This window comes from Canis lupus, chromosome 13 (genome assembly GCF_011100685.1).
Source record: "Canis lupus familiaris isolate Mischka breed German Shepherd chromosome 13, alternate assembly UU_Cfam_GSD_1.0, whole genome shotgun sequence".
In the NCBI taxonomy this organism is placed as follows: Eukaryota; Metazoa; Chordata; class Mammalia; order Carnivora; family Canidae; genus Canis; species Canis lupus.
Genome location: NC_049234.1, coordinates 63729195 through 63752986, shown reverse-complemented (window position 1 = coordinate 63752986; position 23792 = coordinate 63729195). Strand labels below are relative to the sequence as shown.

Here is a 23792-nt window from a genome sequence, read left to right as displayed (position 1 = left end):
GGAAGCAGTCTTTCTGGAATCACATCCCAGCTCAATTACTTACCAGCTCCAGTGACCTTAAGGGAAGTTACTTAACCTCTCTGTGCCTCAAATCCTTCATTAGTAAAATGAAACCTCCCTCTTCCCATTCCCATTATTGAGGACTCAACGAAGTAATAAATGTAAAGTGCTTGAGAATAAATGCTTAATATAATAAATTTTAGCCAGTATTATTTTATATATTAGTGGTTTTGCAGCAAGATAGAGATTGTCCTTTCTTAGAGCATCTAGATATTTGTTATTACCACAGTTCCTTTGCCTCTACTCTTCTCACTAAATGAACACAGGACTAAGCAGTTTTAGTACAGACACATCAACAGTGCCATCTAGTGGCAATTTTCTAATAAATTTGCCAAATGAGAAAGGTTGCCCAAAAAGGGTATAAAATTTCTACAGGTAAGAACTTAATTTTTAAGACAAACTAAATCTAATGTTTTATATTTGGAAATTGGGAAATTTGTGACATGTTTTCTATAACTATTTGAATTCAGTACAAATAGAAGTGGGAGAAATTTAAAAAACTACAAACTACAACAAGATTGCTTTGCAAATACAGTAGAAAAAAAAGACTTGTTAAATATGAGCCAAACAATTGGATGTGAGCCCACTGCCAAATTTTGGGGGAAAGATTTGTGATGTTAATAAACCCCTACAAGAATCAGAAATATGTATTTTTGGTACAATTTAAATAGCACAAAAGTTCTATACTAAGGCATCAGGTTATATTGCTGGGTACAGTATAATATTAATGTCCTACAAAGATCCCATGCCATAGCACCATTCAGCTTCTGCTTTCTGAAAGTCAAAATTTACAGAACTCAAAACTACTGTAATCTATAGTATGCTGGCAGTCCTCACTGTACTTAGCTGAAATATGCATGAATTTCAGAGCCACAATTTAGTTAAATAACACTAGACATCCGATAACACAGTTCAAATGTAGTTATAGTGGTAAAATTAACTGTGAGTAATTACATAAGAGCGGCCGGTCCTCTGGTCTACAAATTGCTATGTAAATAAAGATGAGCATCAGGTTAAACGAGCAACATGTCACTTCTTTACAAGTCTGTTGATGACTGGCCACTGTACATTTGTTATTCCGCTCAAACATAAACAGCAAATCATACTTGCCAGTGTCTCCCAGTGATCAATTCACATGACATCTGACAAAAAGAATTAAACCTGTAAAGATGACAGGGCAACTATGAAACAAAATGTGGGGGTGCTGGAAGTGAAATTAGATGGGAACAGAAGGTCTGAAAATGGCAACAACAAAGCAAAGACAGCAGAAGCCCAGGTCCACGTGAAGGTAAGAACTACAAATGCAGAAAACAAGATTAAGTCACTTCAGTAGAATTCTAACTGAATGGGAATAGGTTGTCCAAGAACTAAGTGACCTGGAATGTTGATGCTGCCCTTTGGAGCGGTGTGGCTACGCAGCCACATGGGCTTAGTGAGGGCCAACTGTTTCACACAAAGGAAGAAGGTTCTTGTGACCAAAAGGGGACAGCATCCCAGAGTAAGTGGCACCAGTGTAAAGCATCGCACTAAAGAAACTCTCAGAGATATTTCACAGTGTTGAAAAAAACTATAAATGACAAGAAGATTGCTAATATAGCAGCTAGTCCCTTGATGAACTATTTTCTAAATTACTTGCGGTATCATGATACAATGTTAAAAGATGCCCTTTAACCTACAACCAAAGCAGACATATAGAAGCGCCTGATGTACCTGGCAGTGGCAACTGAACTAATATACCACTGACTCTTGGGTCCATATTCAATTGATCAGTTATGTCCAAAAGTTCTTCCTGAGAAACATCCTTAGGTTTTAGAATGATCTCACTACAGATACCTGGAAGAAAAACAAATACAGAGAGTCACTGGACTAACAAAGATGTCGCTTTTCATTAATGGTGTCTTACGTGGTATGCAAATTGGTTTTCTCTGCTCCTGTCCCACTGGAAGGAAAAATCCTTCTACAAACATAATGTTCAAAGCACCATTAAAAGGATTTCTCAAATAGCACAGATGCTTTCTCATGATTCACATGCATTTTTCGGCCCAGCATCCCACTGCATTTATTTGTAATAAGCTACTGTTAGTAGATTTGAATACAGTAAAGATACCAATACTACTGCCACCACTATCAGGCCAAGTTCAGCAGAGTGAACTGGCCAAGTTTATTATCTGATTCAAGCAAATATAATAAAAATGGGCAATTAAAAAACTTGAAATATATAGTTGACATACAATACTACTTAGTTTTCAGGTGTACAATATGGTTTTTTGACAAATCTATTCATTTTGCTGTGCTCATCACAAGTGTAGCTACCACCTGTCACCATACAATCCTATTACAATACCACTGACTACATTCCATTTGCTGTACCTAAAAGTGGGCCCTTTAAATGTGCAGTGTTCCTCTGACATGTCACCATATGACCCAAAATCACAATGAGTTAATTCAGTAAGAAAGCTGAAGAAAAAGATTAAGAAATGAACATATACCTTGGTAACTAATGTCTAACATAACAATAATAATAAATGCTATTCAAATAGCACTTATTTGACAATTATCATTGAGAATTATCAGACTTTGAAGAAAAACAAGAACACGTGATTTAGTAAAAAGAACAACTAAAATGCATTCCCACCTACAGCAGAGGCGGCTCTGATCTTCTTCCTGACGTACGTATGGCTTGCTGGGTTATCGCCCACTAAGATGATACTGAGGTGAGGTCTTCTGTTCCCAAGGGAAATCCATGATTCCACACCTCTCTGTATTTCTTTCTGAATTTGTTTGGCCATTTCAGTTCCTGAGATAATAATGGCATCATGTCTGTGGAAAACAAAAGAATAAATAGAGCACTAAAAGTACAATAAGGAACACTCAGTCACATAAAGGTATAAGGTCCAAGAATGAGTAACACATCTATGACTCTCCGAGTGAGCAACCATATATCAATCCCTAAAAAGGCACAGAGCAATGCGTATATTGAAAGGGCTCTCTTGCTCCCCATGATTTCAAACTTAAAAGTGGTGAATTAAGGTTGCTCTTACTGTGTGTCCATTTCTTTTTAAGGTACCTGATAGAGGCTAAGATGGTTCTTCCTTCCTGCTGCCCTTGTCCTTTCACTATTGAAAGATGGTGGAAGCAACATCTGTATGTAGCATATGATTATTACACAAACACCAAATGCGGGTCAATGAATATTATAAAGAAAGGAAAAGGAGGAAGGGGAAGAAGCAGAAGAGAAAAAATAAGAAAAGGAAACCTTATGGCACCTGAATTCTTTCTAGTACCTGTACTCTTTTTATTTTCTAACGGGGGCAGGCATCATTAATATCAACCAACCCAAACAAAATGCAAATTTGCTGCCCCTTCCAAATAAGTCAACTGTCCTTTCTAAGAGGCTGGTGTATATACATATACACATACATATATCAAGAAGAATAGTCCACTTCAATCTGGCACTAGCAGTCCGTAGTGTCCATCCGGGTTCATACAATTTTGACATGAACATTGTTCTACTAAGAAGTGATTCTGAAATGTGGTCTATGGAAACATACACCAAAACTGCCTGGGAAGCTGGCTGAAGTTGAAGATTCCCACCCCCATCATTCAGAACAGGCTGGAAATTGTACATCTAACAAATTCCCACAGGTATTCTTGTGCATGACCATGTTCGAAAACCACTTCTTCAGTTCAACACAAAAGTATATTTTAAAAATAATCCTTACTGTAGGTAAACAATTTAACTAAGCAAATAAACTGATTAGACAATACAATCATAACTAGACTCCATAACTGTAAGTAAACTCAACTTTTGTTTCTACTTTTCACTAGAATTTCATAGCTTTCAAGGCAAAGAAAATCATGGCAAATTCAGTGTATCAATCTTGCTCCACTGTCCTAATTTTGTAAGTTTTATTGAAGTATAACTGAATAATATATACTGCACATGTTTAAAGTGTGCAATTGGATGTTTTACTCTATGTATATACTTGGGAAACTACCATCATAATCAAATAAACAAAACCCCCAAAAGAATTCTGGTACTCCTTTGTAATCTCATCATTCCCCCATCCTTGCCATGCTCCCTTCCCCATCCCTAGACAACCACTGATCTGCTTTCCATCACTATATATTAGTTTATATTATCACAAATTTTATAAAAACGGAAGCATGCATTACATGGTCCATTTTCTCCAGTTACTTTCACTCAGCATAATTAAGATTCATTCATGTTGTTGCATGTATCAAAACTTCATTTTTTTTTAGTAGATGTGCTGCTGAAGCAAGCACTACTTCATTTCTTTTTATTGCTGAGTAGTTTTCCATTGTATGGATATATCAAAATTTGTTTATCTGTTCAGTCGTTGATAGATATTTACGTTGTTTCCAGTTTTTAGTAGTGCCAAATAAAGCTGTGATAAACATTCATGTTCAAGTCATTGTATGCACATATGCACGGTATGCACATATATACAAGTCATTGTAAGTACATATTTTCTCTTGAGCAAATACCCAGGAGTGGAATGGCTGGGTCATATGTCTACATTTGTAAGAATCTTTCAATCTGTTTTCCATAGTGGGTGTACCATTTTACATTTCCACAGACAGTATATGAGAGTTCCAGTTGCACCACATACTTGCCATAACTTCATATGGCTGGTCTTTCAAATTTTAGACTGCAAGTGGCTACGTGGTGGTATCTCACTATGCCCATTTCAGTCCATATGCTGGAAGAACTAGTAAACACATTCATTATTTAGCTTGCATAGTCTTTCAACATGCACATTTTTGAAAAATGTTAAATATCAATAATAGTGCAAATATTCAGCCATAGAAGCATACAGCTGCTAGGGTTCTCCCTGACTCAAGTCATTCTCTGCCAACCCATTTTCCACACATAGCCAGAGTGATTTTCCAAATTTAACAATGCCAGTTCCCTGGTTAAAACTCCTCACTATAAGCCTACTGTTTATCAATTTAATAAATACACACTGAAAACTTTCTATCTACCAGGCAGTATTCTAGGCACTGGAAATATAAGTAACAGTACAAAAAACAAACTGCCCACCTTTATGGGAACTATATCCTAGTTGAAGAAGAGGTAAGCTTTTTTATTTTTTTATAAGAAGACATAAATCTTTTTAAGGCAAATATTTAACATATCATTTAACATATCATGTGAAGAACAGAGGAAAAGGGCGTATCTGGAAGCCAGAGTTATCATTTTAAAGATTTTATTTATTTATTTAGAAAGCTTGCGAGTGCCCAGGGGGAGGGGCAGAGGGAGATGGAGAGAGAGAATATCGAGCAGACTCTGTGCTGAGTGCCAGCCTAATGCAGGACTTGATCTCATGATTCTCAGATCATGACCTCAGCTGAAACCAAGAGTTGGACACTTAACTGACTGAGCTACCCAGGCATCCCAGAGAGTTGTCATTTTATATGGACGGGTTAGGTGTTTCTTCTCTGACTAATCAGGTGATATTTTATCATAATCGAAGGAAATGAGGGAATGTGTCATGAAGGTATCAGGACAAAATAATTCTAGGCCAAGGGAAGTGCATAGTAAGTACTTTAGGCAGGAGCACACCTGGCATGGCTAATGAACAGCAAGGTGGAAACAAGTGTACCAGGACAGGACACAAGTCAGAGAAGTCATGGAGCATCAGATCACATAAGGTGCTGCAGACCTTCAAAGGGATGTTGGCTTTTACTGTGATACAGAAAGCCATTTGGTGATTTTGCAGAATGCTATTACCCGATTTTCATTATTCCCTAACTGGTTAAAATGTGGGGAGACTCTATGATAACAAGGGAGGAGTGGGGGTACCAATCAGAGGCTAGTGTGGTATCCCAGGCAGGAGATGATGGTGGCTTGGACAAAGAGGGTAGTTCTGAGTTAATTTTGAGGCTGGAACCACTGGATTTACTGAGACTGGGTGTAAGGTGTGAGGACAAGAACATAAGACAAATAGAACTCCAATACTTTTGACTGGAAAAATTGAGCAAAGGGAATTTTAACTAAAACTCAAATTTCCTGTAGCTTACGAGCCCCTTGCTTGAGCTTTCTTTTACCTCACTGCTAAAGAACACTATGCTCACCAAGTCCCACATTAGACGCAGCTGCATTTCAATTTTTTTTTTAAGATTTTATTTATTCACCCATGAGAGACACAGAGAGAGAGAGACACTGGTAGAGGGAGAAGCAGGCTCCACGCAAGGAGCCCAATGTGGGACTCGATCCCGGGTCTCCAGCATCAGGCCCTGAGCTGAAGGCAGGTGCTAAACCGCTGAGCCACCCGGGCTGCCCAGCAGCTGCATTTCAATGTACTGACTGTGCCAGGGTGTTTCTGGGCCTTTACATACACTACTCCCTCTTTCTGAAACTCTACTCCTTCTGACCTCCCCAACGTCCTACCAAGTCTGTTCCTCCTTCACTCCCACACATTCCTCAAGTCTCAGCTTGGAAAGTTCTCTGGGAAATGTTCTCTAACCCATCTGCCCCAGGGAACTGCCTCTGCTGTGAGCCCCTGCAGGACCCTGCCCTGACCTTTCTATCACATAGCAAACCCTTGTGAAAACCACTGCCTCACACCCCTACACGCACACACCATGCTCTAAGCCTGGAGGGCAGGAAGTTTATATTTACTACCATTTTCTTACTACCCAAGAGTATTTCGCACATTGTATGTGTTTATTAAATACCTGTGGAATCACCAGAGTTAAAATAAATTGTTCACTGTATTATAAGTTGTTGGAATTCTTACGCTGCACCACTGAAAACAGTAACTACAAAAACAGCAATATGTGAACACATTCTGCATAAAGTTAAGTGAAAATATGGGATGAAAAGTTGTAGGTACATAATTTTAATTGTCAAAATGTGCCTGCATACGACTAAAGATTAAAAGGGAATATGTGATGTAAAATGGTGAGACGGTATTCTAGATATTTATCCATCTTTTTTTTTTTTTTAAGATTTATTCATTCATGAGAGACATAGAGACATAGGCAGAGGGAAAAGCAGGTTCCTTGATCCTGGGACTCCAGGATCCTGGGACCACACCCTGAGCCCAAGCCAGACGCTCAACCACTGAGCCACCAGTGGGTGTCCCTAGTTATTTATCCATCTTAAAATGTTTTTTTAAATGTTATCAAAAGAGGTATTATTGAACTATATTTAGAAGAGAACTGAAAGTACCTATAAAACGTATAAAAAGGAAAAATAATACAATTAACAACCTTACAACCCAGCTTAAGGTATCACCACAATCACCAAAATCATCTTGTAACCCTCTCCATCCAAACCCTATCCTCTCCCAGAGTTAAGCACTTTCCTGAAATGTGGGTTTAGAATTCCATTGCTTTCCTTTATTAACCAATGTTTGTAACTCTAAACATTGAAGATATAACATTATCTATAAAATACAATATATGCATGTTTCTTAAAGGTATACACTCCATAATGGAATTGCTGATTATAGGATACATGTGTTCAGCTGTGTCCCAACTTGTTTTCCAAAGCTGCTGCACTAGCTCACAAGTCCATCAGTGGTGTACAATAGTTTCTATTGCTCTACTTCCTTGGTATTGTCAAAGTTTTTAACTGAACCAATTAGTTCAATGGTATTTAATTGTGGTCTTAATATGCATTTTCCTAATTACTAAAGGTTGAAGGTCTTATAGGTTAATAGGCCATTTGGAGCTCCTCTCCTTTGGAATGCCTGTTCATCACTCCTGACCCTTTTTCTAATGAAATATTAATCTGTGTCTATTTTGTAGTAGTTATTTACACATTCATGTCAGGTAGGTTTGTGTATCAAGTATCACCATTATGTGGTTTGTCTTTTCACTTCTTTTGATTACATTTGATGAAAAGTTCTTAATTCTAATGAAAAACTCAACCAGTTTTGCTTCTAGTTTGCACAAGAAGTGCAAACTCTGGCAAAATTCCTGTCATAGAATACAACTGGATTCAGCTGATGAAACAAACTGGCTAAGAAATTGCCAGGAACTTCTTGAGACTCTATAGACTAGATTTTAAAATCCCATAGTATTGTATTTAAGCAGGTATAAAGCAGTTCTGCTGAGCCTCAGTTAAGAACCACTTCTTGAGGGGTGGAGCGCATGCCTTTGGCTCAGGACATGATCCTGGGATCAAATATCACATGGGGCTCCCAGCAGGGAGCCTGCTTCTCCCTCTGCCTATGTCTCTGCTTCTCTGTGTCTCTCATGAATAAATAAATAAAATCTTAAAAAAAAAAAAGAACTTCTTTAGGCCCGCATCACTCCCAGAGCAGGAATCCTCACTCTATATTCCTGACAGGGGGCCAGTCACTTTCAATATGAAGAAACCTGTGAAACATATATGCCCGAAATGGGTCACGGCACAAATTATAGCTATGTGCAAACAAGTCATAAGCTACTATTATCTAAAATGTAAATCAAAACCAAAATTAGCAAATACCGTACACATAAATCCAGTTACTGTAACTAAACTGCAAGCCTTATTATATTTTGAATATAAAAAAATTATTTTACTATGGCAGAATTTACTCTCCTCACTGCCTATGTCAGATTTTAGAAATAAATGTTTGAAATTTTACTTTGTAAATTAATCTAAAGTCCGAAAAGTGTTGCATTTTGGTCAAAATCTGTTGGAAATTGCTAATCAACACATTCAAAGAAAACACCAAGTGGAAAGGGGACTTGAGATCTGAAACTTTTAGTGAATTGTAATCCCTGAAACCAAAGCTTATAAAAAGAAATGTGTCCCTTCAAAAGCAAGGGAAGAAATGTATCCCTTCAAAAGTATGAGAAGCAATATAAGAACTGAACAAAGGCTTGAACAACATAAAAGCAATTCTGAAAGTCTACTGTGGGCTGAATTATGTCTCCCAAAAACATGTGTTCAAATTTGAATCCTCTGTACCTGTGACTGTGACCTTATTCAAAATAAGATATTTGCAAATATAATCAAGATGTAGGATGAAGATGAGGCCATACGAAGTAAAGTGAGCCCTTAATCCAATATGCCTGCCGTCCCTATCAGAAAAGACACAGAGATATTCACAGAGAACTCCATTTGAAGACACACAGGGAAGATGGCCCTGCGACCACAGAGGCAGAGATTGGGAGTTTATGAAACTACAAACCAAGGAAAACTAAAGATTGCCAGCAAGAAGAGGAGAGAACAAAGCTCCACACTATCCCGATTTCAGTTTTCTAGCTTCCAGAAGTGTGAGGCTAATTTTCCATTGTTTTAAACCATCTAGTTTAGGGTACCTTAGTAAACAAATACATCTATAATCCTAATTTAAAATATACCAATTTAGGCAGCCCTGGTGGCTCAGCGGTTTAGCGCCGCCTTCAGCCCAGGGCATGATCCTGGAGACCGGGGATCAAGTCCCCCGTCGGGCTCCCTGCAGGGAGCCTGCTTCTCCCTCTGCCTGTGTCCTGCCTCTCTCTCTCTCTCTCTCTCTCTCTCTGTCTCTCATGAATAAATAAAATCTTTAAAAAATAAAACTAAATAAAATATACCAATTTGTGGGAAGAATCTTTTGATGGAGCTACTTTTCACTGAATACATTTATATTTGGGAATGTAATGGCATATAATTAAAAAGACCTATAATTTTAGCACATCTAAACACGGCAAAATATTTTAAAAGGCATAGATAGAAACAACTTATGTGATGACATTTAACATAAGTATTTGTCAAAGAGAAGTATTCAGAAAGGAGACACAAAGACAGTAATGGTGAAAATATTTACGCTAAAATATCTTATTTCAATATTTAAAAAACTAGAATTGAAATGATGTTCCACTTAGAAGTTTGCTCTGAGCTTAATAGGTGCTTTAGTATCTGTAGAAAAAGTACTCTGAAAACTAAAACTACATTGTCTAAAGAATAATTTCCAACTTAAGAAAAAAACTGTAGCATATTTAATTTTTAAATTAAGCATAAGATTTTCTCCAGGAGGGCAGCCCCGGTGGTGCAGCAGTTTAGCGCCTTCAGCCCAGGGCGTGATCCTGGAGACCCTGGATGAGTCCCACATCGGGCTCCCTGCATGGAGCCTGCTTCTGTCTCTGCCTCTCTCTCTCTGTCTCTATGAATAAATAAAAAATCTTAAAAAAAAAATTTAAAAAAAGATTTTCTCCAGGAAATGATCAATGTCAAGGTATTAAATAAACAGCTAAGAAACTGATTCAATAAGTACCAAGAATTCAGCATGTTGAAAGTTAGTAGTCACATAATTAACATTAAAAAATTAATACAAAACTAAGATCAAAATTTTTCAATGGTTTTAATGTATAAGGATATAAATTACCTTTTAAAATGTTAATGTTGAAAAAGTTTTGAACAGGACTCTTTTATAGGGCCTAAAATATTTGTAAGTCAGTAAAATATTCCAAATATGTAATTTTCATTATTTTAATGTCTCATTTTACTCTTAAAAATGTTTTTTGATCAAAAAATTATAGTCATATTGCCATTAATATACACCAAGAGTGCAATTTGATCCCTTAGATTTTTTTTTAAGATTTTATTTATTTATTCATGAGAAACGGAGAGAGAGGCAGAGACACAGGCAGAGGGAGATGCAGGCTCCATGCAGGGAACCCCACACAGGACTCATCCCAGGTCCCCAGGATCACACCCTGGGCTGAAGACGGCGCCAATCGCTGAGCCAGTTGGACTACCGACCCTTTAGATATTACTCACACAATGCACCCTGTCATTACTTGCTCAGGTGACATCTTCTGAATAGGTAATATTGCAAGTGACCCCCAAAAGCTGCAGGACAAAGAGCTCTCCCTTTCAGTATTCTCCCCCCATTGCCTGGCTGGCACTAAATGTGGCTTCATTAAAAAGCAATAAATCAGTTTTGGGAGTTTGGGGAGCAGGGAGTATTAGGGCAGGATAATGCATTACAAATTATTTATTCTAAGCCGTAAGTCAGCCCTGACTTTACCATTAATAGTGTAAAAGGAGATTTTAAAATGGAGCCTGCAAGTCTAAAAAAGTCTCTTTTAAATTGGGTGGAAAGGCTGTAGGAAGGAGGAATTTATGCAAGCCCTCACTGGAGGAACTCAACTTTATTGCCAGCTACAGCCCTCAGCCTAGACTTAACCTCCTCACCTCAAATCCCTCATTTGAGTATTAACCCAGCCAATCCGAGTTAACCTAGTTTCAATCTGTTTTGCATTGATGACTTAAATGAGAACTACACTCGTAACCTTTAGCCTTTATAATTCTGTCCCCTCTGTGTCTTTCTCAGGAGTCAGCTTTCTACCTGAATCTGGGTTTCCCAAATTGCAATTCTAATTGCCCAAATAAATGCCTGTTTGCTTACATTTCCAGTGGAGTCTTTCTTAGTAGATGGGAGCTGTAATGAGGCTGGACACTTAACTGCTCTGAATGCAATTTCCTTATCTACATAATGTTCTGTTTAATTTACAGAAAAGGATTTGGCTAAAAGTTCACTGGCTGATTTGCAAAAATGGCTCTTTTAAGTGACAGATGGTGATATACTCAAATAACCAGGAGCAAATGAGACCAGAAACCTCACTTAGTGTTGTTTCCATGAGGTTGTTGATTTCTCCATATTTTCCAGGAAATAAACTGTAATCATTCTAATCTATGGTTATTAGAACAAAATGTATTTAACTATAGTAAAGGAGTAAAGAGATGAAAAAAATCACTACTTTTCTGGGGTATCAAAATATTCCTTCGTAAAATAGTAAAATAACAACAAATAAAATATACCCAGGATCAGCAGTATATTTAATTTGTATTCTTGGTATCTTGCTTCTGCATCTAGGTTTCAATCTCATTTTTTTTTAAAGATTTATTTATTCATGAGAGACACAGAGAGAGGGGGAGGCAGAGACACAGGCAGAGGGAGAAGCAGGCTCCATGCAAGAAGCCCGATGTGGGACCTGATCCTGAGACCCCAGGGCCGAAGGCAGGCGCTAAACCACGGAGCCACCCAGGGATCCCCTCAATCTCATTTTCAACCACAACTTTTTTAAATTAGGGCTGCAATGGACTGGTTTATGATCTATCAAGATAAAAAAGTCTAATATGATCATTAGCAATTCAAATTTCTCTGCAGGTCATACCATCGCTTAATCACTGTGTATTTTAGGGCCTCACTTGGAGATTCTGAGTCTGAATTAAAGAGTAGAAATGTCTCTACTCTAGTACTAGGGAGCCTTCTGAAGTAAATAAATTTTTTGAAAGTGACTAATATTTAGGAATGTGAAGTTTATGGAATTTTAAAAACATTTCATTTCACATAATTTCTATACTTATACCTTAACGTTATTTTACCAGAAATTATACTTTTGTAACCAGAAGCATAACCTAAAAACAAGTTCTTTTCATTATGCATAATTCTGTGACTCAATTTTGCAATTTCTCTTTCAGGTCCCTTAACCTGTAAAATAGAACATTAGCTACCTAAATATTTCCGCTTTTTTCAGAATCTTAGATGCTAAGTTTTGTACCATTAGAACCCCTGGGCAGTCTGCTGAATCATATGGACAGCTTCTCAAAATAATCTTTTGAATATTTAATGTAAAATACACAGGTTTACAAGGCAGTCAGTTTTATTGAAATATTGCTATCACTTTTTTTTTCTAAAGCATTAAGAGGATCATCCAGTGGCAGGTCTAATAACTACCACAACAACAAAGTAGTGGTAAGCGTATATGATATTTTGATATCTCTACATCAAATACTGTAATACTTAAGTATCTGTGGTTTTTACTGGCAATATCTCAACTAATGCTAATATTACCGTGATTTGTTGCCAACATTCACAACTGAAGAATATGCTAAGTTTGTTACAGGCGAGTAATCTATTCCATAAAGTCTCAAGTTAAAAAATACCCTTCATTAAGGGAATCTGACACAATAACTTTTAAGATTTATATGCAAAATAAGCTTTCTTGTTTCACAAAACTTCTATGAAATTTAATAAATTTTCAAAAAGAGGAAAATAGTGAGGTATGTCAACAATTATAAATTGCTTATAGATAGAGCCAAACCCTGTCTTCACTATTTATTTACTATTAATCTGGGCAAGTTATTTAGTTTCTCTAAGCCTCAATTACCCAATCTATTAAGAATAGTAATAGTCTATTTCAGCTGTTCTGAGAATAAAAGGATATACTTACAACAAAAAATCTCAGCAAAGTGCTTAGCACAAAGGTTCACTGAACACCAGTAAAAATTTATTTTTCAGAGATCCCTGGGTGGCGCAGCGGTTTGGCGCCTGTCTTTGGCTCAGGGCACGATCCTGGAGACCCGGGATCGAATCCCACGTCAGGCTCCCGGTGCATGGAGCCTGCTTCTCCCTCTGCTTGTGTCTCTGCCTCTCTCTCTCTCTCTCTCTCTGTGTGACTATCATAAATAAATTTAAAAAAAATTTTTTTAAAAAAATTAAAAAAAAAAATTTTATTTTTCAACACAACTGGATTAAAGGCAAGATGATATTCATTCCAGCTATTCATAACCAAAGGGGGTTAAAATTTTAAAAATATATAAAATTAAAAATTATATTTAAAATTTTTCATTTTTAAATTTATATTCAAAAATATATAATGTAATAACATATTAATGTATTATTGGTTTCAGAGGTAGAGGTGATTCATCAGCTATACGTTATACCCATTGCTCATTACATCACATCCTCCTTAATGTCCTTCACCCAGTTACCCCATCCCTCTACCTCCTCCCCTCAGCAATCCTCAGGTTGTTTTCTATGGTTAAAAAGTCTCTTTATGTTTGGTCTCCCTCCCTGATTTCATCACTTTATACCATCTCACTCATGTGAAATTTAAGAAACAAAACAGAGGATCATAGGGAAAGAGAAAGACATCTATTTTAAACTATAAATGTCCTAACTTTAAAATTATGAATCTTTAGTCTTTTGGTTCTAGGCACACTCTTTATTGTAATCACAGAAATCTACACACATCATTGATCACTTTCAGATCATTAAGTGAACGAATCTCATTGGTACAATGTTGACAAGAACATGACCTGAATCTGAGAGTAAATTATTTCGTATGTTCTAAGAACTAGACACTGAACAATGCCAAGATGGTTATGTTATGACCAACTGACTTAATGTAATATAATGCAGCCAATAAAATGTTAGTAAAGACAACAGCAACACAGAAAATGGACATGATGTAATGTTAAGTGGAACAGCTTGGATAAGCATTCTTGGCTAATCCCCAACCATGAGTTCTTTGACATTAATTTAGGCTTAGATTATGTTCCATTATGACCACAAAGTTTTCTTTTAGGGTTGTTTTTTTTTTTTTTTTTTTTTTTTCTGGTCCAAATGGCACTTAATAGCGAATCTCATTTACTACTAATCTTTAATTTATCCCACGGACAGTTCAAATTCCTCCCAAGTTCCAAGCTCTTTAAACCTCCCTCTACAACTTAATCATCTCCAAGCCAAACTATTTTAAAACCTGTCATCGGGCTCCAGAGAATTCCAGAAAGTATGTGATCATGGAAAATTATGTGGTGCTTGGTTTTCTCCTGCTGTTTTTAATCATCCAATCAAGGTATTAACATGAAAAGATAACATTTGAAAAACAAGGTCAGATCATTAAAGAAACTGCTAAATATTCCTAACACCATGACTGAGTAACAAGATCTGAGATTAATGCCAGTCTTTTTTCATCTATTGATCTATTTTAATCAGGAAACTTGATTTTAGAGACATTACATTGAACACATTATCTGTAAACAGCTGGGACGAGGACATAAAACTCAGATATAGATACTAAAAGGTAAAACATTTAGGTTCCACATTTAAAATGACATTAAGAACTGCTTATAAAATCAACATTGTAGCCAGACAGCTATCTCATTAGATTGATAAAGCATTAAGATAGGAAAACCACACTATCACATTTCCCAACAAAATATGATTTTGAGAAACTGCTTTTGCTAGTCATTGGAACTCGTATCTTGGTTGAAATCAGTCTATGGAAAACCAGCTTTAGTCAGGGTCCTAAGTGGAGTCTGAGTCCCTCAAGCTTCACATGATAAAAGGATTTTTAAATCAAGTACTTCTTTCGTAGAGACAGAAATGTTGCATAAATACTAACAGGGAGAGTATGAATAAAAATGAACAGCCTTACTTGCCAAATTTGGGCTTTTCTCAATTATAAAATTCAACTACTCCCTCTATAAGACATGAATATTTAAATAACATAAACCAGTATCTTTTACTAGCTCCAAAACTGTAGTGGTGTTTGTTGTTGTTAAGATTTGATTTATGAGAGAGAGAGAGAGAGAGAGAGAGAGAGGGAGAGAGAGCTCAGGAATAAGGGGCAGAGGGAGAATCTGACCAGGGAGCCTGATGCAGCTGCGTACTGGACTGAGCCACCCAGGCAATCCCGTTTTTTTTTTTTTTTTAAATGCTGATCTAGCTGCAAAATTGTAACGCCATTGGCAATGAGACATAAAGTAAGGTGAGGCTTCTATTAAGAGCTATAGACTGGAATTAAAATTTTAAATATTAAAAGGCATCACAGCAGGAGCAGGGAACAAAAGAAAATCTGCCAAATAAATTATTTTAGGAATCACTTTGCAACAGGATAAACGTGGAACCAAAGCTTAAGAGATCCATTTAATTATTGAAAATGAGTTCAGGTGGGATGATCAAAAGCTGCATTTGAGCTCTTCTTGCAGGATACCTGCAAATCTGCTTTGACCTTGGCATTAACGTACAAGGTGCAGAACCTCCCCTCCAAATGGGAAATGCTGCTGCCTACCTCCATACGTTGAAAGCACTGGGCCAAAGATTCATGTGATATTTATAATCCAAAGAAATTTTGATTTGTAAATTCACACAGAAAGGCAAAACAATACAAATTTAATCACTACTTTTTCTTTTAAATTTTTAACCTTTTGGCGCTTTAGATATTTCAAGAAATAATAAGCCGCAACAAATATAAGGGCTTAAATAATCTCTGACATTAAATATATTTTCTTCAAATTAATAAGACTAATTTCTCATGAAATAAGAAAAAAATCTCACTGTAAATCTAAAAAATGAGAGAAAACTTAAATACTTCAAGATTTTATAATTTTCAAATCCCGTCAAACATTACTTTTTGAGGGCAGCCCAGGTGGCTCAGTGGTTTAGCACCGCCTTCAGCCCAGGGCCTGATCCTGGAGACCTGGGATCCAGTCCCAGGTTGGGCTCCCTGCATGGAGCCTGCTTCTCCCTCTGCCTGTGTCTCTGCCTCTCTCTCTCTGTCTCATGAATAAATAAATAAAATCTAAAAAAAAAAAAAGATTACTTTTTGAAATTCTAATAAAAAAAAAATACTTCATTGAAGAAGTACTTATATGTTCCATTATCGTAGGTATCTAATCAAAAATATGAAAAATAGGGCAGCCTGGGTAGCTCACCAGTTTAGTGCTACCTTCGGCCCAGGGCCTGATCCTGGAGACCCGGGATCGAGTCCCACCTCGGGCTCCCTGCATGGAGCCTGCTTCTCCCTTTGCCTGCGTATCTGCCTCTCTCTCTCTCTCTGTGTGTGTCTCTCATGGGTGAATGAATAAAATCATCAAAAAAAATATATGAAAAATAATCAAAAATGCTTTTTCGTTTTGCATTTAAGGCTCTCTATATATATAGCTCAGAAACTGGTAATAAACCTGTTAATTTAACACAGTCCATACCGGGGAGAGTTTACCAAACTCAAGATAATTTTCAGTAAAAATAACACTAAGGCTCAAATTTCAAGTCAGTAAGAGTGTCGTCAGATTAAACTACACTCACTATGAAGAACCAGACAACTGGCGTGTAACTACACATTCAAAAAGATGACTGAGGATGGGGGCAAGTGGGGAGGCAGACAGTGGCGACCTCTGGAAGATGGAATCTCTTCTCTCTGCTGGTCCTAGAAGAGAAAAGAGACACCAATAAGCATCAACACTGTCCGAATTCCTCCCCACGAGACCCAGCAGTCCACAGGTGTCCCTCGACCTGACGCTACCGTCACCTTCGTATACGGTGTTCAGTGACAAGAGGTCAAACACACCGCCCTGTCCTGACTTGATTAGTGCTGCCTTGAGAAAATAAAAGCTAAATAATAATTTATTTTTGTGATTATGACCTGTATCGGGGATCCCTGGGTGGCTCAATGGTTTGGCGCCGGCCTTTGGCCCAGGGCGTGACCCTGGGGTCCCGGGATCGAGGCCCAGGTCGGGCTCCCTCTGCCTCTCTCTCTCTCTCTCTCTCTGTGACTCTCATAAATAAATAAAATAAACATAAAAATAAAGATTCTTTAGATTTGGGTCTGTAACCCCAACAAGAGGGCGGAAAAGTGAAGAGTCCGGAGCCGCAGGGTCGAAACCACGGCTCGTTGTTCGCAGCGCGCAGGGCGCCGGCCCCCGCGGCCCGGAGATGCGAGGATGCGGGGCCGGGGCGGGTCGCTTCACTCTCGGCCCAGAGGTTCGGGGGCTGCCGCGCACAAGGCCCCGGGAGACCAAGGCCGACCTCGGGGCCGGAGAAGACCTCGCACGGCCAACGGCCGAGTCCGGAAACGCCGGCGCTGTGCTCCCGGGCGGACCACGCGGCCCGCTCCGCCCGCGACGCATCCACCGCCCGAGCGCAGCAGCTCCTCGAGGCGCGCGGGTCGCCCGAGCCCCCGCACCTGCCCGACGGCCGCCTGCCCCGAGCGCCCTGCGCCGCCGCCCGGAGCCGGCCACGTGCACGCTGCGCCCGAACGAGGCCCACGCGACCCGCCCGCAGCCCCCCGCCCGCAGCCCCCCGCCCGCAGCCCCGGCCTCGGGCCCCACCGGGGAGCTCGCCAGCGGCCCCTCGGCCCCCGCCCTCCCCCCGCCCGCGGTCCCGCTCGCCGGGCACCGGCACCAGCACGGGAGCGTCCCGGGCGCCTACCTCACGCCGCTGCTCCGAAGGCCCCGGGACACGCGCCCCGCGGCCGCCGACGCCCCCAGGGGCAGCGCGGGGCCCCCCGCCAGCGCCCGCGCGCGGCTCAGGCGGCCGCCGACCAGGGAGACGCCGCGGCCCGGCACCGCCATGACAGCGACTCGCCGGCTTCCGGACGGAGGCTCCACCCCCGCCGGTCCCTGCAGCTTCGCGCGCCAAGCTCGGGCCTGGGGGCGGGGCCGAGGGGGAGGGATGCTGGGGGCGGGGCCGGGGGACGCCGGGGGGCGGGGCCGAGGGGACGCCGGGGGAGACGGGGCCGAGGGGACGCCGGGGCGGGGCCGGGGGGACGCCGGGGGCGGGGCCGAGGGGACGCCGGGGGCGGGGCCGGGGGGACGCCGGGGGCGGGGCCGAGGGGACGCCGGGGGGCGGGGCCGGGGGGACGCCGGGGGCGGGGCCGAGGGGACGCCGGGGGGCGGGGCCGGGGGGACGCCGGGGGCGGGGCCGAGGGGACGCCGGGGGGCGGGGCCGGGCGGGACGCCGGGGGACGGGGCCGAGGGGACGCAGGGGGCGGGGCCGAGGGGACGCCGGGGGGCGGGGCCGAGGGGACGCCGGGGGCGGGGCCGGGGGACGCCGGGGGGCGGGGCCGAGGGGGACGACGGGGGGGCGGGGCGGAGCCGGTGGGGGGCGGACGCCGGGGTAACGGGGCCAAGTGGGACGCAGGGGGCGGGGCCGAGGGGGACGCCGGGGCGGGGCCGAGGGGACGCAGGGGGCGGGGCCGGGGGCGGGGCCGAGGGGACGCCGGGGGCGGGGCCAGGACGTAAGCCGCAGGCCGAGCGCAGTATGGCTGCCGGGGGCGCGGCCCTGGGGCCCGCGGCTGGCGCTGCGACTCTCAGCCCCATACACCGCGGACCTTCCTGGAGCCAGGACGCGGGGTCAAGTGTGTAGGTAAACCAGTCCAAGCAGCATGCCTCCTGTTTCTGCAGCCGGAGCCCTGTCCTGCCGCCTCCAGGGCTCTGGGGAACGGACTCAAAGCCCGGAGGGCGTCCCCGGGCATCCATCCCTCTTGGGACACCGGGAAGCCGGAGGGAAGCCGGAGGGAGTGTGCGGAGGGCGAGGCGGACCAACCCTAGAAGGCGCGAGCTTTAGGGTTTCTGTGGCCCTACCCTGCCTCCACTTTTGGAAGGAAAGGCTGATCGATGTCCGTCATTTTCCAGAGCCGATGACCAGGTCGGCGCAGCCGAGGAACCTGCATCGTGTGGCGAATGGACAGCTAAGGAGGGAGCAAAGCATCCACCCCCTCTGAAGAAGTGAGAATCAGACTGGCCATTTCCCATGCTGGGGTATGTGAAAAGATAGACCGAAGCGTATTTTCGGATATTCAAGAGTTTCTTTGAACAAAAAAAAAACACCGATTTGGATGAGGCAGCATCCAGCCCGGCGGCCAGAATGGCGTTCACGGGAGCTGTGCAAAATGAAGGACTTCGGGGCATCAGGGAGTGGGAACGAGAAAGTCAGACTAGCCACGAAGTGAGAAAGTGAGTCTGTCGATTGCCAAGTTACTTACCTTCAGGGGGTGGCGGGGATCTTGTCACGCAGACACCTAACTAGTGCGTGATCGGCTGGTGCAAGATTCTGTCTGGGACAAATGAAACTCACGGGGAGGAAGAATTAGGAAGGTCCTTCTAGCTAGACGAGAATCAAATGGACATGAAGCAGGTTAACAGGAGAAAACCAAATTTAACACCACGTACAGGGAATCAAATCCAAGAGTAATAGTGTGCATATGGGGGAATCTGCACAGACATGGAAATTCCAAAGGCAGGAAGCAGGATGCTTATATGAGCTTAGGAGAGGGCTGGGGGTCTGAGGATACAAAGGGAGGGAGACCACTACTGGGAAGGTGAAGGAGAGAGGTTTGGAAAACAAAGGTGACCTATTATGCAAATAAGTTTCTTAGGTAAAGAGGCAGCTCTATGAATAGCTCACTTCCTAGTAAGGCCTGCAGTTGAGGGGGAAGTAAAAAGTTTTTTCTGGATCTGCTGGGTTTGGATTGTTTTTAACTCAAAATGATGTTCATGCCAAAGCGGCTTATCTTGGGGCGATCTGCCATTGGCCCCTACACTAATTCTCAGTTTGGTGAAGTGAGGCTTAACCTAAGCAACTTCATTTAGGACCCATTGTCTTGTTTTTTTTTTTTTTTGTTTTGTTTTGTTTTGTGACAAATAACAGACACAGATAAGAGACAGATAAAACCAGCTGCAAAGGTAAAGGAAACAATATTTCTTTTTTTTTTTATTTTTATTTATTGATGATAGTCACAGAGAGAGAGGGAGAGGCAGAGACACAGGCAGAGGGAGAAGCAGGCTCCACGCACCGGGAGCCCGACGTGGGATTCGATCCCGGGTCTCCAGGATCAGGCCCTGGGCCAAAGGCAGGCGCCAAACCGCTGCGCCACCCAGGGATCCGAAGGAAACAATATTTCTACCACAGGCTGCAGCTGCGAAGTGTCCTCACAATCCCTTTGACCACCGCTTTCTTACTTAGAATCCTTGTTCTCTAAAATCATGTGTCAGAAAACTTACTGTTTAAAGTCGTATCAATAAGAATGAAACATCCTGTTCTTCCTATTTTGCATGATCTAAGTGAATTTCAAAGAAGCAGCCTTTATCTCCATTTTACCTAAAAAGCCTCTAATAAAGGCTTTCTGAACATATTCAGCATCTATCTTAACTTTATCAATTCCAAGGAATAGGCCCCTGGGTCCACTTTACAGTCCAACCTAATATTGATCTCTTTACACACAGCTCTTTTCTGCTTTGAGCCTACCAAAATATTGCTTTATTTAGATTCCACCTAACCTTTGCCCTTCCCAAATCTGATAATAACTTTATAGCTCTCTCTAATTGATGAGACACTTCTGGATTCTGCAGTGCAATCTCCCTCATTGCAAGGAACCAGTTATCCTAATTTCATCTTGCTATAGATTTGTCCCCGGCAGTTGTGTAGTCTGATTAGCAGCCAGGAGTGATCATCCTACAGAAGGGATTCCAGCTCAGGAGTAGTTATCAGTCTAGCAAAGTAGGCAGTATTCTCTGCTCTATGTGGGATGGAGGAAGACATGCCCTTCATGAAGTCAGGTACCACATAGTCCACTTCTTTTACATCCCCGTTGTTGGGCTGGTGAGATTGGGGACCTCAGAATGGCCGACCCGAGGCCAGCAACCTCGCAATTACGCGCCTTGCCACCCCACCCCCATCTTCCCCGCCTACGCCACCTGGCCGCCCTATCCAACTTAGTTTACAAAGACCTGTAACCCTTAATCGGAATGCCCCACCCCCATCTTCCCTCTGAAAACTCCTTATAAGCCCCCCCTGCGGTTTCCCTGACTTGGGCCTCCTCTCCGAGTCACGAAACCTCGCCCAGGAGCGCTCCTCATTAAAGCACTCTCAACTTACCACCTTGCTCTACTGTCTTTAATTTTCTCCGCGGATCAGGGATCCCTGGGTGGCGCAGCGGTTTGGCGCCTGCCTTTGGCCCAGGGCGCGATCCTGGAGACCCGGGATCGAATCCCACGTCGGGCTCCCGGTGCATGGAGCCTGCTTCTCCCCCTGCCTGTGTCTCTGCCTCTCTCTCTCTTTTCTGTGTGACTATCATAAATAAATGAAAATTAAAAAAAAAAATTTTCTCCGCCGATCATTAAAAGAAACCCTAACACCCGTTATACCTAGCATAGCATTGGGCAAAGAGTGGGTGTTCAGTAATTTCTTGAAAATTAATTTATGAAGGTGCCTGGGTGACTCAATTGGTTAAGCGTCTGTCTTCTCTCTGTGCCTGTCATGAATAAATAAAATCTTAGAAAAAAATGGATAAGATGGTGAATTTTGTTATGTATATACACCACCATTTAAAAAAATTTAATGTAAAAATTAGTGAAAAATATCTTATTGTTAACTTGGGAATTTTCAGTCCCAAATGGCAGTGAATAAATTATTGAGTCACAACCTTAGCAAAGTTTTGTATTCTCAGTCTTTCAAATTTGAGGCAGTTTAGTTTGCAACAAATAATATTCATTGAGGTATTAATTTATATTTTCTTGACCACTAATGTGTGAGACATCTATTTACTTATTAGCCATTTTAACTTTCTTTTTCAAAGGGTGTATTTTTTATTGATATAGGGATTACTTATATTTTCAATGTCAGTACTTTTTTGTCACTTGCATGTGTAACAAATAGATTTACCAATCTATTCTTTTGTGGTCAGAGTTTAATGTTCAAGCAATCCTTTCATATTTCCAGATTATAGAGATGTAGTCTTACTAATTTACTCTAGAGCTTTTATAGTTTTGACTTTCACATTTGAGTCCCTAATTAATTATTACCATGTAAAGTGTGAAGTAGAGAGAAAACTTCTTTAAAAAATGTACGTTTTCATTTTTAAGATTCTTCCTTTTTGACTTTCATATTTCTACAATTACAAGTCCTAGATAATTTTTCCACTTCTAGATTCCCTTCAACATACTCAACTTAATTTGGGGAGATATACAAGATATGGGGTTTTGTTTGTTTGTTTGTTTTGTGTTTTTTTGTTTTCTCTGCCTCATTTTATTCTCCAATGGCAGAAGTTAATACCTTCTAAAACATGACCAGCATGCGCCCAGAACCAAGTGGAATACCATGTTGGTTCGTTCTGTGAGATTCCTCATTCCCATTCAGTCCCCTCTTTTATCTCATTTATGTTTTGGTGGTCAATGTTGGGGCCTTCTACAAGTGTTTCAGGTTTATATAAGTTTGGGATTAAGCATTTTCTAACATAGAGAACTTAATATACTTAGAAACAAGAGGATCACAATCTAGAACCCCTCAGGTAGAATAATTCTCCCTCCACTAAACTTCATAACCACCACCATCTCCCAGTACCCCTCCCTTTATATTTTCTTCTCCTTTTTTTCATTTTTCTTTTTTTTTTTTTTTTTTTCCTCTTCTTCTTTGGGATTCCTGGCCTTTTATTTTTTACTACTTTGTTTTAAAATATGGTTGTCACTTTAGTGGTCCTTTCTTGTTTCATTCTGATCTTTGTTTTCAATTTCTGGTCTCTGACCTGGGCAGAATCATCTAGGGTGAAATTTACTTAGGTCATGGTTGATATTCTTGACTCAGCCCGCTCATACAGCCACTCTGCACTGAGCAAAATGACTAGAAAGAAGAACTCACCACAAAAGAAAGAATTCGAAACAGTACTCTCTGACACAGTTACAGAATTTGGACTACAATTCAATGTCAGAAAGCCAATTCAGAAGCACGATTATAAAGCTACTGGTGGCTCTGGAAAAAAGCATAAAGGAATCAAGAGACTTCATGACTGCAGAATTTAGATCTGATCAGGCCAAAATTAAAAAATCAATTAAATGAGATGCAATCCAAACTGAAGGTCCTAATGACGAGGGTCAATGAGGTAGAAGGAAGAGTGAGTGACATAGAAGACAAGTTGATGGCAAGGAAGGAAGCTGAGGAAAAAAGAGAAAAACAAAAGACCACGAGGAGGGGATCCCTGGGTGACTCAGGGGTTTGGTGCCTGCCTTTGGCCGGGGCGTGGTCCTGGGGTCCCGGGGTCAATTCCCACATCGAAATAAAGATGATTTTAAAAACATATTATGAGCAGCTATACACCAATAAATTAGGCAATCTAGAAGAAATGGACGCATTTCTGGAAAACCACAAACTACCAAAACTGGAACAGGAAGAAATAGAAAACCTGAACAGGCCAATAACCAGGGAGGAAATTGAAGCAGTCAT

The 23792-nt window shown here is 41.4% G+C and overlaps 2 protein-coding genes and 1 long non-coding RNA gene across 13 annotated transcripts in view; 1 reads left to right on the top strand and 2 right to left on the bottom strand.

Annotated features, from left to right (window-relative positions):
- MTHFD2L (methylenetetrahydrofolate dehydrogenase (NADP+ dependent) 2 like) overlaps positions 1–18062 on the bottom strand; it is a 137377-nt gene extending 119315 nt beyond the window's left edge. For 7 of the 9 annotated variants that reach the window (XR_005369093.1, XR_005369094.1, XM_038556321.1 and 4 more), the window contains exons 1-2: positions 2696–2880; positions 1771–1893 (exon numbers count right to left, since the gene is read on the bottom strand). Coding sequence is in view for 7 of the 9 variants with exons in the window: in XM_038556321.1 (XP_038412249.1) it covers positions 1771–1893; positions 2696–2849 (277 nt within the window). In the remaining 2 variants the exon portion in view is untranslated. Of the gene's footprint in view, positions 1–1770; positions 1894–2695; positions 2881–16970; positions 17005–18005 lie in introns of those variants that run through there. The other 2 variants (XM_038556320.1, XM_038556319.1) reach the window with 2 other exon arrangements.
- On the bottom strand, positions 2844–18148 carry LOC119874473 (probable bifunctional methylenetetrahydrofolate dehydrogenase/cyclohydrolase 2). Of its 3 annotated transcripts, XR_005369096.1 has the most exons (4): positions 18006–18148; positions 16884–17004; positions 4695–4793; positions 2844–2880 (listed from the first exon to the last, which is right to left on the bottom strand). XR_005369096.1 is itself a non-coding variant. In XM_038556327.1 (3 exons), the coding sequence occupies exons 1-2, from the start codon at positions 18146–18148 to the stop codon at positions 16920–16922; spliced, it is 228 nt and encodes a 75-aa protein (XP_038412255.1). In that variant the 3' UTR covers positions 2859–2880; positions 16884–16919. The 3 variants fall into 3 exon arrangements, 2 of the variants coding, with proteins under 2 accessions (XP_038412255.1, XP_038412256.1); XM_038556327.1 differs by lacking the exon at positions 4695–4793 and having other exon boundaries at positions 2859–2880; XM_038556328.1 differs by lacking the exons at positions 2844–2880; positions 4695–4793 and having other exon boundaries at positions 16715–17004.
- A 662-nt stretch (positions 18149–18810) lies between these two features.
- On the top strand, positions 18811–21452 carry LOC102154125. The gene is made up of 2 exons (XR_005369097.1): positions 18811–19531; positions 20312–21452. It is a non-coding gene; the product is annotated as an uncharacterized LOC102154125 (long non-coding RNA).
- Positions 21453–23792: the final 2340 nt, after the last annotated feature.

Excerpts from the sequence above, each read along its gene's own strand:
- LOC119874473 (XM_038556327.1), bottom strand. The coding sequence starts at position 18,148 with ATGGCGGTGCCGGGCCGCGGCGTCTCCCTGGTCGGCGGCCGCCTGAGC. Across the intron at positions 17,005-18,005 it reads CTTCGGAGCAGCGGCGTGAG|GACCAGCAGAGAGAAGAGAT; the intron begins GTAGGCGCCCGG and ends TTTCTCTTCTAG.